The sequence below is a fragment of the Perna viridis genome, chromosome 5 (genome assembly GCF_037379345.1).
Source record: "Perna viridis isolate PV_CMFRI_1.1 ecotype Kerala chromosome 5, ASM3737934v1, whole genome shotgun sequence".
Lineage (NCBI taxonomy): Eukaryota > Metazoa > Mollusca > Bivalvia > Mytilida > Mytilidae > Perna > Perna viridis.
Window position 1 is genome coordinate 41,042,681 of NC_142449.1, and position 16,158 is coordinate 41,058,838.

The following is a 16,158-nucleotide window of genomic DNA, read 5'->3' on the forward strand; positions in this document are numbered from 1 at the left end:
AGATCTATGATTGGTGCAGATTTCTGAAAAGTAAGTCGATTGCATTTTTTAACAATTTGTTGCATGCACTTTTAGCCTGTTATTAAGTTAACATTAGTGGAATGATGATCAGTTTTTTTTTTGCCAAAAATGTTCAGTATCATGACAAATATCATCTGTGCAATTTGGTCATAAGCGTTAGACCATTTTTCGTTTCTATTTTATTTCCCCATGTATTCAACGTTTTAAAGCTATAACACCAGGTGAGCAATTCAGGCTCTTGAGATCCTCTTCCAGAAGTTCCACAGAAATGAAAAATAAAATGGAATGATTGATTGATTGATTTTGGTTTTACATCTGATGGAAGATATTTCATACATTTCAGGATAAGAATTATTGACTAATCAGACAGGTCCTGCTTTGTACTAGTTCAACATGCTGAGCTAAATCTTTATTATGCTAGCTCATATAAGCAAAAGCCTGTGGCCAGGCATGTCACCAAACCTGAATACATTATTCTGACTCCAAGCAAACCAGTCATCATCTGTCCAACTTTTTCAGTATTTAAAAAAAATCCCTCAAAAATGAAAAAAATAAATGGAGCTTCCTTTCACACAAATCTTTATAAGTCATTGTCTTTATACATACATACAACCTACAAAACCTCAGTGTAACCTGCGTACTACTCAGTGTAACCTGCGTACTACTCAGTGTAACCTGTGTACTATTGTATGAGGTCAGCTTAGTGCAGATGTGGAGATGAATGGGACCATCCAAAGATCAATTAGATATATCAAGAGTGTTCACCAACCCAGTAGTCAGACTTGTCTGACCCTGAATTATATTAGATTTGATTTATCGACTTTATCATCTTCATCATAATTTGCAGTATTCCTAAAAAAAAAAAAAAAAACAAAACAACAAAACGCAGACCACATAAGCAGCTTTGCTTGTCTTTCGATTGATACACTGTTGGGATATTATTCATATACCTGTAATTGGCACTTTGCAAGAATTAATGTTCTCAATTTGGCTGATTTATGAGGAATTCCTCTGAAACACATAAAAAAGGGCAAATGTAGACTGATAAAGCATTTTGATTTTCAGTGGACTTCTACAACTTTCATAGATCACCATGCACTACCATAAGCAGTATCTGATTAAAAAGATTAAATAAAATTGTATTTAAGTTCTATTTTCGTCACATAATATCACAGATAGTAAAGCACAAACTTCTTCACAAGCATAAAATCATATACTGGGAGACAATAGTATTAAATGTCTCTGTAAAATCAGGCAGTAAATGAAACATGGTATGAAAAAATACCACCATTTTGAAAGTTTAATTTGACTATTTGCACCATCAGAACCAAGGAAAAAGACAAGATTATCTATATCATTTTGGTAAATTTGAGTTATAATTTCATTGAAATGAACTAAAAATGTACATTTCAAGGGCAGATAACTGTAAAAAAAAACAAAAAAAACCCAATTTTCTAACATTCTATTGAAAAAAAAATCTGAGCAAATCCAATGATGCACAGATCAAATAATGATCTTTTTGAATAGAGAAAGCATCCTTGAGGGAAATTATATTGTTAGATTGGTGGGGTTTTGTCATGCATATTTCTGATTTTTCCCATTTTGCCTGATTCTTACAAATACTTAGACTTAACAGAGATAAATCACATCTATTCTACAACCTCATCATCCATACAACTGACATTCATATCAACAATCATTCAACTCACACTTGTAACATAGAAAACAAATAAATGCTAAATTGGCAGCCATTGTTGTGTGGGAATGTCCAATATAACATCCATATCTGGTGTACATCTGAAAAGAAAAAAAATCATCAAAAAGAATAAATACAAATACAAGTATGTGCTAAAGCACTTCAATAAACTATAACTGGACATTTGTCAGTCCGTAAAAAATTGAAATGAACTACTGTGAAAGTACATGTACTATTTGTGGGGTACCAATTTTCTTGGTTTTTGTGGGAAAGCTAATCCGTGAAATATAATTCCCATCAAAAAGGAGATTTCCATTGATGTGTATACTGAAAACCTCAAAACCATGAATTCAAGAATCCATGAACTTGTTTTTCTTCCATAATGCATGAAAATTGTTATCCAAGTACATAGTATTTTCACAGTACATTCTAACAATAAAATCTCATAGACATTGAAAGATACATGTATTAAACAATGCATGGACAATAGTTACAGTATTACCATAAAAAAAATGTTAAAAGATTTATGCATTCCTGACCTGTCATTATGTTATATTAAAGTGCATTGAAAATTTGTAACTGTTCACTGAAAAATAATAGGCATTTTCAGATTACTTAAACCTAGTCAGGCAAAATTATTTTATATAAATGTTAAGCTGGTCATTTGAAAGTTAAGAACAATAACTATTGATTGATTGGCTTTCAATGTAGTTTGTTGGTCAGATAAAAAGTAAATAAAAAATACTTAGGGGTCAATGAACGGTTATATTAAAAAGGGAAAATCTATGGACAAAAACACCTTCAGAACATATTAACTGACATACAACAAGAAAAAAACAAACTTTGTTAGCAAGGGGTATAATAAAAATATGCACAGAGAAAAGCAGTAAAAAACCATCAATATTTCAAAGCAATAACTAATCAATACTGTGGATACTGCTTTACATCATATATTTAGATTAACTTTTTTGTATATGCATTTATAAGTGTTTGTTTAAACCCTATATTGTCATTCCTGTATCACACCTCTAGACATATATCGCATAACCTATATCACACCTATATTGCATACCTTAAGTTCCATTTCTTTACAGACCATACTTAAATTATGGTTAAAATATATGATATAATGAACATGACACGTTAAAATCTGTATCAACCCTCGACCTATATCACCCTGCAGGAATTTCGGGTTGATACAGGATGGGATACAGATCTGACATGTAATATTCAGTATACAATAGTAGACACTCTGATTCTGATCTTTAAAACAGAGACTTCAGGAAGGCATATCCTAACAATCAGATGCATCACTCTGACTTAAAATTGTTGATAAAACCCCCACAAATAAATCACAGAAACTTTACCATCAACTTAGGTTCATGTAGGTTTTAGACATATTCTTTGTGGTGAAAATGTCGCAGGAATTTAAATCAGCAATAAACTTACTTTTCTCTTTGAGGAAAGAACTCTGGAAACATCTGAAATCTACTGTTGGTTTTTGGATCTCGTAGGAGCTTTTCTACTTCATCTTTCAATTGTTTATTTTCCTGTAACATTTGTTCCTGATTTTTCCTGTGTATATCTATTTCCTAATGAAAAAAAAAAAATTCACAATAAATAATATGCAATGCAGGGCACAGCTTAATATGACTGCAGAGGTCAACCCTAAACAGATGGGGCAAGTATGGACACACCAAACAAACTTGAATTTTGATTATGATAAGACATTAGAAGCTTGATAACTTGTAACTTTAAATACATGGGAGTAGGCATGTAATGAGTCCTACTTGGAGTTGAGGCTAGATAGTATTCTCCTTTATCAGACTTTTGCTTGCCTGTCAAGTCTTACATGCATGACTTGACTCATTTTGATGCTAATCTGGCAGCATTTTCCGTTCATCTATTATTTTTTTCTCAAAAAACTTTCAAAATTTTGCCAAGTCTCACCCATTTCTGTGGTTAAAGTTTGACAGACAAGCATGTAATGCATATTGGGTTGTCTCATTGGCACTTTACCAACATTTATTTAACTACCTTCAGCTTACCTTACTCATTACCATATTCTGTAGAGCCATATCTCTCAGACTGGGATGCATCATTGATATAGCTTTCTGTAATATAAATATGTCTAGTAAATAAAAGTATGTGTAAAATGAGATATGAATGTACATGATACACTTTATGATAAAACAAAAGTGTTATACTTGTCACTTTCCAATCTAATACATAAAATATGATTTCAGAGTGCCCAGGCCCTTTCTTGTGTCCTTTAAAAGTGTTTAACTATTCATTTATTGTCAAATCAATAAAATAACACACACACACCTTTCGCTCTGTCTGTGTAATATCAAAAGGCACATTTATAATTTCATAGGCAATAAAAAAGTAAAGAAATTATCAATCTTTTCCTCATTGAATTTCTGGAAAAATAACCTATAAAATATTTAAAAAAAAATTTGAATGGTATTTTTGTATCCAGTTTTAAAATGACCTCAGTAATGTCTTTAGTAATAGCTTGAGATTTCTTGACTCTGTCCTTCTCATATTTAGACAATTCTGTGTAAATTATATGTTCTAGATCTTCTTGATCTTCCTGCAATTAAAAAACAGAGCATCTATCAAAGGAACATTAAAAGATATCATTTTACAAAAAGATTTTGGGACTTAATTTTAATGTAAATAATCCAATCAAACAGATATCCAATCTTGATCTGTACTATATGATATTCAATAACTACACAAAGTTTGAAAAAGATCCTTCAATATCTTCTTATGTTACCATCTGAAAACCATAGGGAACAGACGGACAGACGGAAAGATGGATAGGCAACTTTTTGGAGGGTTGGGGGGCATATAAATGAAGAACTAATCAGACAGGAAGCTTTGTTAACAACTAGACCAATCATTTCCTTATTTTACAATTGAAATGTAATACATGCTCATTGACCAAACAGTAAAAATGAAAGGGTTTTGTAACTGTATGGTAAAATAGGTTCTCAAAACCACCAAAAACAAAACTTTTAACTTCCTGTTGTTTTAAAAATCAATCGCTCTCTCAAGTAAAGCACCACAGTGGGAAAGAAAAGATGTTGAGTTTAAAAATTCAAAATATAGAAAAAAATGAAGCAAGTCCTCTTTTGGTGATCTAAATTTGATACTTGCCATTAAAAAAAGAATTGGAATACTGTATACTTGCTATTGTCAGAAGCTCATGTGTGATGTTTCACATGCATAATGTGATTAATACAAATAAAGATACTTATGTGAAATTTACACAAATTACATTTGGACTTCATTTTATAATGCTCAAGTTGCTTAACTACCATTGAGCTTTCATCATAAAGATCTTGTAGAAGCATACTGTTGTTGATTACCTCATAAAATTTTGTGCAACAATTCATGCAATAACATTGTTTAACTCACAACACCAATATTTACCATAGCAACATGTACTGTATACAAATCAAAATAAATTTATGTAAAATTTGTGCACTTTGAAATAAAAAAAAATAAATAGTTTTAGCAAAAATATTTTCTTTATGACAACCTGATTAATAGTATGTGAGAATGCATGTACTAAATGGAGTACTAAGTCAGAGGTTGAAATTTTTTTTTTTGGGAAGACCCTTGCCCTGGACTTTTTCATCTTTTACACTAAGCCTGAACAATGTTTTGTTAAGTCCCAATTTTAAGATATATAAATGCAATTTTGTTATCAAATATTCTTATTTCTAATATGACGTCTTCATATCGTCAAACAGAATATGTCGGTAGAACCCCACCTTTAGCACCTGTGCACTGTCTCTTTTCTTTCATGACATTAATATACAAATTTAATCCAATTTCCATATGGGGGAGGTTAAATGGAACAGCCGTTATTTTGGCTACGCCTAGGGAATTTTTTGTCACAAAAATTACCTGATTTGTCATATTAGAAAAGAAATAATTCCTTCCGAGTAGATTTGTACTCATTTTAACATGGGTTTGGCATTTGTATTCCCATTTAACACCTCGCTTTCGCTCGGTGTTAAATAATTGAATATAAATACCGTATCCATATTAAAATAGTGCAAATCTACCCTCTCCATGAATTATTTCTTAAGTATATTTCTATGTTTGCAGGGAAGAAGACACCGTGTCAATAGATTCCATCTCACGGTCTGATGCCTTGTCATCAGCTTTCCCTTTCTGCGTTTTTTTAATCGTGAAATTGTAAGTGAGCAACAATATTTTCCTCAAAAGTTTATCAATGAAATTTGATCTTTATCATTCCAGCGCTTGATTCATAAAGTTTGTAGAATGTCAATGAATGCGTCTGATCAAGCGCAGGTGAGATTCAGACTTGAGAATGGCTAATCAATAGATCGATCTATAGTCGGCGTCACATAAATAACATACTGTTAAAATTTGAATAAAAATATTTTCTACGACTTTATTGACACCTACCGTCGTTTAAATTGTCTTAAATGACTTGCTCATTCGTTTAGCCAAACGGCTTCTCCCTAAACATTGAATCGTTAAATTCCGGTCAGATTTTAATTCTAGGTGGCAATATTTACATTGTAAAAAGTCGGCCATGTTTACAGTGATCGGGTTGCTAGGAGATGTTGTTTACGTTTAAATGGTTTGTCCAAAAACCGAAGAACCCAGAATGCAATTCGGCGTTATTTCGGATATCTCGGATTTATTTTACGCGAACAACGTATAATACCGAGAAGTTGATCAAGCAGACGATTGTCACCGGAGTTCGACGGGAACTTACGCACTTCGTTTGTAAACAAATCGTCCCGTAAAAACCAACATGGCGGATATTAGTATGGGATTTTCCCGTAAGGATTTGTTACGCATGATTTAAGCTAATAAGCGACTTGTTTTTGAGAAGCTGTTTGGCTAAACGAATGAGCAAGTCATTTAAGACAATTTAAACGACGGTTGGTGTCAATAAAGTCGTAGAAAATATTTTTATTCAAATTTTAACAGTATGTTATTTATGTGACGCCGAGTATAGTGAATACCTATTCTAAAAATAAAGTTATAACTATTTATAGGTCAGGGAATAGATCGAGAAACATGGTCCAAATATTGACAACACAATCTTTTTTTAGATTTGCCATGCCCGAAGAACTTATTTCATTAAAAAACGGCAAGTCCGAGGTTCAATTTTTTTAATCCTGGGCGTCGGGCTTTAGGAATTTTCAACCCCTGTAAGTACTTAATATATCCAACAGAAATCAAATATCAGATTTAAAAAACTGAAAGTCAATGATGGGGCATTATAAACTACAAACCTAAACATTTCACAGGCTTCAGTTATATGACACAATTTGAAATTAGTTTCTTAAATCAATTTCTATTTGAAAACTATGTAATGTTAAATAATTTAACTATCTCAACACTGGAATTACTCAACATTAGCTGGATAAACAATACTGCAATAAGTTATTCATGGTTTAAATATCTTGCTGTAATTTTCATGCAAACTCTTTCATAAAGAAAAAAAAATGTCTGAATTGAAGCATCTTTGATGTTTTATAACAACTGTTAATTCTCATGTGAGCGAGCTTCTTGTGAAATCAGCTTTGACAGTTGCATGACAGAATTATTTGTATATCCTTTGTAAATAAAGCCATTTTCCAGATAATTGTTGCTAATTATTTGTGTATTATTCACCTCTACCCTAATTGAACCATTGCTCTCAAATTCTCTGTCAAGTTGTAATTTAAGTCAATCTGCATTTATCCAGATATGCCCCTGTTATCCACCACTAAACAACCACATACCTGATTTGAGATTTTCAAACTTTGAATTTCTTTTTGTAGTGTAGCAATTTTCATTGCCTTTACTGGATATTCTTTATCCTGAAAATAAATATACATAACTGGATTTAGGTAAAGTGAAACAATAAAGAAAAACAAAAAAAAATATTTTGGGTAGAAAGTAATTAAACGACTGCTAAAAATTTACATTGCCCATAACAGGATTAATACCAACAGCCTGTTGAAACCTTTACATTGAGGACCAATGTGAGTAAACAATTCATATTGGACACAATTTTCATAGGGATAAACTAAGCACTTTTGACACACAATTCTTCTGCAATTTCTAAAACGCAAAATTCCAAACCACAATCAGTACTATTTTATTTTGTCCAACAGCTGTCATTTCTACAATTTTTGCCCAAACAAATACATGTATTCCTGATAATAAAAAAACCCGATATGATACTTTTAAAACCATAAAGTTTCATAACAATCCGTCAAGTTGCTGAGGAAGAGTTGCAGACAACAAATAAGTCCAACTGCTGCCATTTTTACAATTTTTGCCCAAACATCAATTCCTGACAATATGCACTCCCAATATGGTAATCTAACACTCCATTGAGTTTTGTTACAATCCTGCAAGTTGTTAAGGAGTTGCAAGACAACACATCAGACCAAGTTATGCTGAAAAATGCCTAAATTCAAACAGCCATCACTTCTACAATTTTTGCCCATTCATAAATATCTGACAATATGCACATCCAAATATGGTATTCTAACACCCCATTAAGTTTCATAACCATCTTACAAATCACTGAGGAGAAGTTGCGAACAACACAATCATGAAAACAAGTTTTGCTGAAATGGTTCAACAGCAGCCATTTCTACAATATTTGTCCAAACATAAATTCCTGACAGTATGCACAGGTTTCATACCTATGCTGCTAAGAACATAGTTAGGACAGACAGGGTGAAACCTATATACCCCCAATCTTTATTTGGGTGGGGTATAACAACAAAGCTTTGTTTTATGATTGATCTTCAGAAAATTAAACTTAAGATCATTAAAGTCACAAATATGGTTTTGCAGTTATGTATATATGTACATACATGTATTCCAAAAGAAATCAGGGATAATTGCAAATTGTAAAGTGCAGTGAAATGTCTTAAACCATATCCAGAATGAACTAAAAGCCTGCCTACACCAGACATTTTTTGTAGTCTTTCTTATCAGTTTGAAGGTATTTTAGCCTGGGTAAATTGAAAACCTGTATAAAGCAAACTAATTCTACAGGGTTTAGTTTACACAGGTTTCACTGTTCTACCCTATTGTTTATTAGCAGAAATATATCCAGTCTATTTTTGTTCTGTACGGCCAATGCACTGAAGATGGTTGGTCCATAAATACAGGAAGCTCTGAAAAATATGGAGGCATATTTTTTCCAGAACATTTAATCCAACAAAATATAAGAAGGTTGTGTTTGATAAATACAAGCTATTTTTTTTTTGTAACTGGTCAAGACTTCATGAGATAGAGGATTAACAATACAATGAACACATTTACAGCCAAAAAGGCTATAATGTTTAGTTTACTTGATAGTAAAGCCAAAAATCACCTTGTAGTTGAGTAGAGTATGAAGTTCCTCTTGTCTTGCTTTCAGTCTTTTATCTAATGCATTAACCTTTTCTTCTAATGCTGAAATGAAAGAAAAAGAAAAGTTAAAAATTTCATTGCAGTACATTTACATATACATGTAAATCTTCATATATTTGAAAAAGAAAATACTTTGAAAGTATTACTGTTCATGGTGTATCAGTTTTCATGTTTTTCATGGATTTGGTAAACTTTTAAATTTGTTTTGCCAATAAAAAGGAAAATTTAATACATTTGTAAAATTGAGGTGCCAAATCCATGAATTCAAAATTCAACAAACTAACATTTTTTTCCCTAAAGCATGAAAATTGGTACCAACAAATAAAAGTACATTTACAGTAAGTAACAGTCGGACAAAAAATTATTCCATCGCTGGTGAATTGTTGTCCCTGGGTAATGAAATTGAGAAATGTATACATCTTTCATATTTAACCACTAGAGAGATATGACAGCACACATACCTGATAAAATCATTTGTGTCCTTTTTCTCAACTGATCCAGTTCTTCTTTAGATTCTTTGTGTTCTCTGGAGAAATTAGAATTCAATGTTGAAACACCTCCCTAAAATGAGAATAATAAGTTAATTGGTATAAGCAACATGCAATAAAATTCTAATCTCCAGAAGATGACCTTCAAAACTCCTCTATAATATAACATAGCATGAAAATTAAGCCTCACTTATTAAGCTCGGCATTTAACAATGTTTACAGAGGACAAACAGTATCACATACAAATACAGAATTTCATTCCCCCCACCCCACATAAAAAAATTTGTTTGCCTACTATCACCAAAAGCTATAAATTACTTACTCTGTACTTTTCATATCTTCTAAGCAAGGCCTTTACATCATCAAGTGTTCCATGTTCTTCATTCTCAATATCTGATCTCATTTGTAAATTCTCTGTTAATCTTATTTTGTTAAGAAAAATCACTGATATCTTGTTCAGAAGAAAGATGTAAATTAAATAGTTACAGATTAATAGGAAAGTGTGTACCGGTATGTTGTATATGACCACTAGTGTATTAATACATAGGTGTTACATTTTTGGTGGGAGCCTTCCGATATTTCAGAAAAAAAATAAAAAATCTCCAGTTTACATGTCCGTATCACAGCAGAAGATTTAGCTGCATTTGGGAATTTCTAAGAATTAGATTTTTCAGCTTTAAATTGTAAAAACAATTTAAAAGTTAATTCTAGTCAAATAATTTTATCTCAAATGTATGATAAGATACTTACTATCACTGTAATACAGGGAAATGTTGCTTGTCAACTTTCAGGAAAGGGGATGTCATTAAAAACTGTTGCAGTGAAATTAGATTTATTCAAATACAGTCTGTTGCTAAACGTAAAATATGTCATGAAAACAAAACCTCAGCAAATTTACTGCTTAGAGAAATTTTTGTGAGGGAGATCGACCACTTCAGAATTCTTAAAGATAAACACCTATGGTAATAGAGACAGATGTATTGACTTTACAAGTATACAAGTTAAATCTACTGGTGTTCTAGGCCCCAATGATCATAATTTGGCTTTCTATTATCAACTGTAATTATAAACTGTATTAAAATTATTAACATCATATTCTATAGTTTAAGTTTAAAAGTAAATATCTTGCAGGCATGGAAGATAGTCCAATTTTTTTTATCTAAGTCATAGATTTAAAAATACGGGATTAAAACAACATAAAAGTTTATTTAAACAAACCTAAAACTTCCACTGCATGTTATATATCTTTAGACTTGTATCTGTGCATTTAATCATAAATGTTGTTTTGTCATTGCCCCTGTGAGCCAATGAATGCTACAACAAAATACTTTGAACTTTGAATTTTGCATGTTACCATTAAAGATGTTAAAATTTTTAAAAGGATACAACTCATAACATCTCTTTTTATATTCTTCATTTGTCTTTCTCCTGGTTTTTATTCTGAGCTAAAAATAGAAATGATAGTGATTAAACTCTTTTTCAATTTATTACACTTTCAACCTATAAATTCTAAGCTAAATCTTTAATAAAATATAATTACATTGTTCAAAAGCAATAAAAATGAAAATACAATTGAAACTACTACAGTGGTATAGCGTCAACTTGACACTCCATTTTGTTGACCTCTGAAAACTAAGAAGTATTTACTATTTTGTATTTAAGTTATACATTGGTGCAGGGCTCACGCTACTGGGTGATTTGGGTGAAATAGTTGCCCTGAGGTTGCTCACTTCGCCTTCAGATTCGTTACACTTGAACACAAAATTCGTTTTCTCTTAAGCTTGATACTAATGGTAAAACAACAAGCCATTTTCTTTTGTCTTTGTACATGTAGTTATTTACCTGAAATATGTCCGAAGTTAAAGACCTTGATTGTGATTGCCAAAACGTTTGTCCTAATTTAGTTGATATTTGCTGTGGTGATAGAACAACCACATATATGAATAGTTCACACTTTGGCTATCAGGGCTTTTAACTTCTCCTGGCAGACTTTGATTTGAATCATAAAACATAACTTCTATGTCAAATCTAAAAATTGGAGTAAATGTAGCTCAATTCATTCTTAAATTTAAGATATTTTATGTACATTTGAGAATATACTACCTCCAATATTTTTATTCTTTCACTCCTTTCTTTATCAATTTCTGCTTGTCTTACAGCTTCTTTCTTTTCTCTGTATGTGGGTACATGTATTCCTTTTGGCCCATCAGCTGATTTGATTCGACCAATCAGGAAGGATTTACTTGCTATAAAAAAATATTTAAAGCTTTCTGTTAAATATTTTTAAGTAGAACATGATTGGAAAGCCTACATCTTTTGATATTGATTTTTGTTTAAAATGTTATATTGTGAATAGAAATTAGCATGTGACTTTTCATATAACCCTTGGTCTTAGGAGATATAAATTTTACAGAATGTATTATAGAATTTAAAATTTAGGAAGATAACTCTGTAAGTGACAAAGAAATACAATGGAAACAATTGGAAATTTCTATGTGAATTATCTCACAAGATCAGACAGATTGGAATGAATAATTATGCATTTCATCATGTAGACCTATAAAGCAACTTAATGCAAATGTGTAGCCTTCTTGGGGTGTTTCACACATTACAGAATTTGCATGAATTTTACAATATGTGCCAATAAAAAACAGCTACAAAGTCACTGATGTTAAATACTTCTTTTCTTGAAGCTTGTATGGAGATTGTTTTTGTTTCCTGTGCAGGCGCGTAGCTGAGGCCAAATTGAAGTGTAGGCAAAATTATGGCAGGGGGTCTGGGAGCCCCCAGCAGGTCCAGGGCAGCGAAGCCCCACAAGCTACGCGGAGATAGTGTTTTAGAGCATCATTTATGCCTCTCCTGTATGTATTTTATCTCAAAAAAAAAAAAAAAAAAAAAAAAATGGCAAAATTAAGTGCAGGCAAAAGCTTTTTTGCCTAACAGTAGCTACGCGCCTGCTGTGTTCACGTTCAGGTCAAGTGTTTGGATATTGACATATCTGAATCATCCCACTACTGATAATTCAGTATCTTTGCCGATATTCAATTACTTCATACAAGAAAGAGTGTGATTGTATTGATTAATATTTTACAGGCTATATTCTTCTCTTACTAGGATACAGAATTACAAGACGATCAAATCTGTGTTCACAAAAAAAAAACATTTTTTTAACCATTGTATACATGTTAAGTGTTATTATCTTACATTATTTACAATGGTCTGTTGCAAAAGTCACTTTTTAATCATTTTCTCAGCTTACAAAATTTCTCCGACACATACATGTATACATGTTCTTGTGTGAATATGATACCTTGCTTGCCCAACATTAGAAAACTAGTTACATGTGCATTTTTTGAATCTGGAATTAATTTATTTTCTAAAAATTGAATTAGAATTCTTTTACTAAACTCTACTAATCAGGCTGTTAAAACATAGGACCTACATCCATTTTGCCATGCATTCATGACTTACCTCTGTAGCGAAATTCATTTATTTATCAATTATTTTCAAAATTGAAAAATTATTCCAAAATCAACTAAAACCATCTAAGTTGACAACTGCTCAAAGAACAAATGAATATGACAAATAACTTCTGTTTCTCTGTCTATTTACATATAGTATATCTATAAAGTGAAATCCCTGATATTAATGCTTTACATGTAAATACATGTATGCCTGCTCAAATCAAAAAGTTATATAATTATTGACAACAGATCAAACATATTTCTATCTTGCTAATACTATTGAAAGTCTGATGTTGTTTGTATACAATGAATACTGTCAATGTGTTACAAAGATGATAATTGCCTATTTACAATAACTGCAATGAGTGTACTTTACTTAAAGTGTGATATTTATCACTGAGGAGTGCAGTATTCCCAAAGCTGAGTCTAGAGCTTTAGGCACAGGCATTTTTTCTAATGTAATTGTAAGGAAACTTTGATTAAGATGCTATGCCTATGGTACAAACCTTGTGGTTTTACTTGAGGTTTTGAAAGTTTTGTTTTTCTTGTCCATTGCTCATAATCAGCAAATTCCTTCACTTTTTAAATCTAATGTAATTGTAAGGAAACTTTGTTTAAGATACTATGGTACAAACCATCTGGTTTTACTTGAGGTTTTGAAGGCTTTGTTTTTCTTGTCCATTGCTCATAATCAGCAAATTCCAATCTACTGTCTAACTTCTTGAATAAGTCATCTCTATCTGTTGCTACTGCCATGTTGTCAGTTTATTGTTGTATAGTAAATTCTGAAGTCAAGAAAGAAAGAATATCACAATGAATATGAAAATATCTTAAAATGGGAAACAAAATGTACATGTATAAATAAAATAACATATGAAATTATTAACATTAAATACATAAATATAAGTATTACATAAATAAAATTAGATTAAATTTTGAAAATATTAAAGAAAAGAAACAAGGAAAACTTTTCTTTTATAGCACCATTTATAATACAAGTAATTTCGAACTACAAAATTACCTAAAATTTTTCTTTTTCTAGAGTTTTAAGAGCAGAACTAACAAAAATAAGAATAAGCACTCATTCTTTATAAACAGAAGTCAGTCGTTATAATAAGACACCAAATGACTGACACTTCTGCAAATATTGTAAAACAGAAGTTGAAAATGAAATTAATTTTATTTTGAAATGTCCTTAATATGATACACTTAGAGCAGGAACTTTTTTTCTTAACATTTTTGAAACTGTTACTGCAGATCACTTAACTCATCAAGGAATAACCCTACTTCTACTAAATCAAATTGCAAATTTATAAAAGAAGCAAATAATATTAGAAAAAAATGGCAGGACAGTACAGGCATTTAAAAACTTTTAATAATGTTTGAAACTTTCATGCAATGACATTTGTATTCTTATATTACCAATTGTGTTTACTTGAATGTGTTTTATACTTTCCATGTATTGTATGTATGTTTGTTTATGATATATGCCAGAATATGACAACATCATCGATAAAGAATTTACATTTACAAATTAACAAATTTCTTGGTGATGCACTACATAAATCGTAAATTGATTTCAGGGTTTTAAAGTGATGCCAATACCATGTACTTAGGAAGATGTATGTATAACATACCAATGTTGAAACATTCACAAAATTGCTAATGTTGACCAATTAATAACAATAAAGTTACAGTAATAGAGACAGAATATCGAAAGTTACAGTAATAGAGACAGTATATCGAACAGTGACACTACCAGCTTACAACATACCCGTCACGTAACAGTTAGTAAAGAATATGGACTTCTTATTACATCATGTAAGAAGGACAAACTATATAAATTAATTTAATCAGACCTCTAGTGAAGGGATTAAAATATAAAGGGATTAACTTCGATCAAGTGAAAACATGAAGTTTGTCTTATTTTTCAAAACTAAAACACGACCTCATTATGCTAAAACATTTGAAACATGTGCATTTTAATTCAAAGAATAAAACTGAACTTAGTTACTTTAGTTTAGGGTATAAAAGAAGCTGCATTGTCGATGCGATCATTCAAATGGGCTCGAAAATGGACCTCACGTCGCCATTTGTATTTTGTTTCCATAGTGCAAGGTAGATAACTCTTGTCATTCTACCGTCCAGGTCGCCACTTTTTTAGACGTCACAAGAAAAGGTAAAACAGAAAAAAAACATAAGCGAATAATATTTCTTTTTTTATTGTGGGGGCTAGGATCAAGGTTGAAATAAAAAGGCAGGACAGCCCATTAGGAAAAATAAAAAAGACATGACCAATTATTGTCGTAATATTTTCTTTGTTTATACAAAAAAAAAAAAAAAGAAGGCAGGTCCTATATTTTCTAGAAAAGTCCCACCCTTAAATATCAAATGGTTTTTGAGAGACATTGGATTGAAACAGGTCAAAATAGGTTAATATTTTAAGAAAAGCTATTGCCAATACCTTATTATGATATTCAGCATATTCAGCATAAATTGGGAGTTAAGCCAATAAGTTTAAAAATATCTTTTTTAAATGTTCCCATGTCCTAAATTTATTTACCGTGAACACATGGATCTTCGTATGATTTTATCCTTTCTGCTTACTGTCAGCATGGATCTTTGTATGTTTTTATCCTTTCTGCTTACTGGCAGCATGGATCTTTGTAAAATAAGGTGATTCATGTATATCTAAAACCCACCGATCACACTTTTATTTCTTATTCAGAAACAGTTACAGACTGCATAACCTGTTTGTGAGGTATATCATATTGTTGTTGCACTGAAGAAGGTAGACCTAGGGTAAGGGATATTACTCTTGAAATCAGTGTTATGTTTGTATCATATCCAATTTCACCAAAGCCTTTCAAGCTTTCCTTTGAAACAGAAAGAAATTGGTCCAAGTTACTTTGATGCTTACATGAGATTGATGTAAAATGGTGAAACATTCCAATGATTTGTAGGATATGTATCCCTCACCCTCTTTAAGAGATAAGAGTGGGAAATTGGTCCTTTGCAAGAGTTCTTGTTCTTGATTTGAATTAATGATACGGGAGATCCAAGATCAATGTAA

At 31.4% G+C, this 16,158-nt stretch overlaps 1 protein-coding gene across 1 annotated transcript; it reads right to left on the reverse strand.

The window, feature by feature from the left end:
* Window positions 1–1,139: 1,139 nt before the first annotated feature.
* Window positions 1,140–15,214, reverse strand: LOC148617727 (uncharacterized protein C20orf96-like). Its single transcript, XM_088585252.1, has 12 exons — window positions 15,100–15,214; window positions 13,721–13,870; window positions 11,725–11,867; window positions 11,008–11,066; window positions 9,944–10,043; window positions 9,595–9,694; window positions 9,096–9,175; window positions 7,501–7,578; window positions 4,212–4,313; window positions 3,766–3,831; window positions 3,167–3,309; window positions 1,140–1,818 (listed from the first exon to the last, which is right to left on the reverse strand). Exons 2-12 carry the CDS (start codon window positions 13,839–13,841, stop codon window positions 1,758–1,760), a joined length of 1,053 nt encoding a protein of 350 aa, XP_088441378.1. The 5' UTR covers window positions 13,842–13,870; window positions 15,100–15,214; the 3' UTR covers window positions 1,140–1,757.
* Window positions 15,215–16,158: the final 944 nt, after the last annotated feature.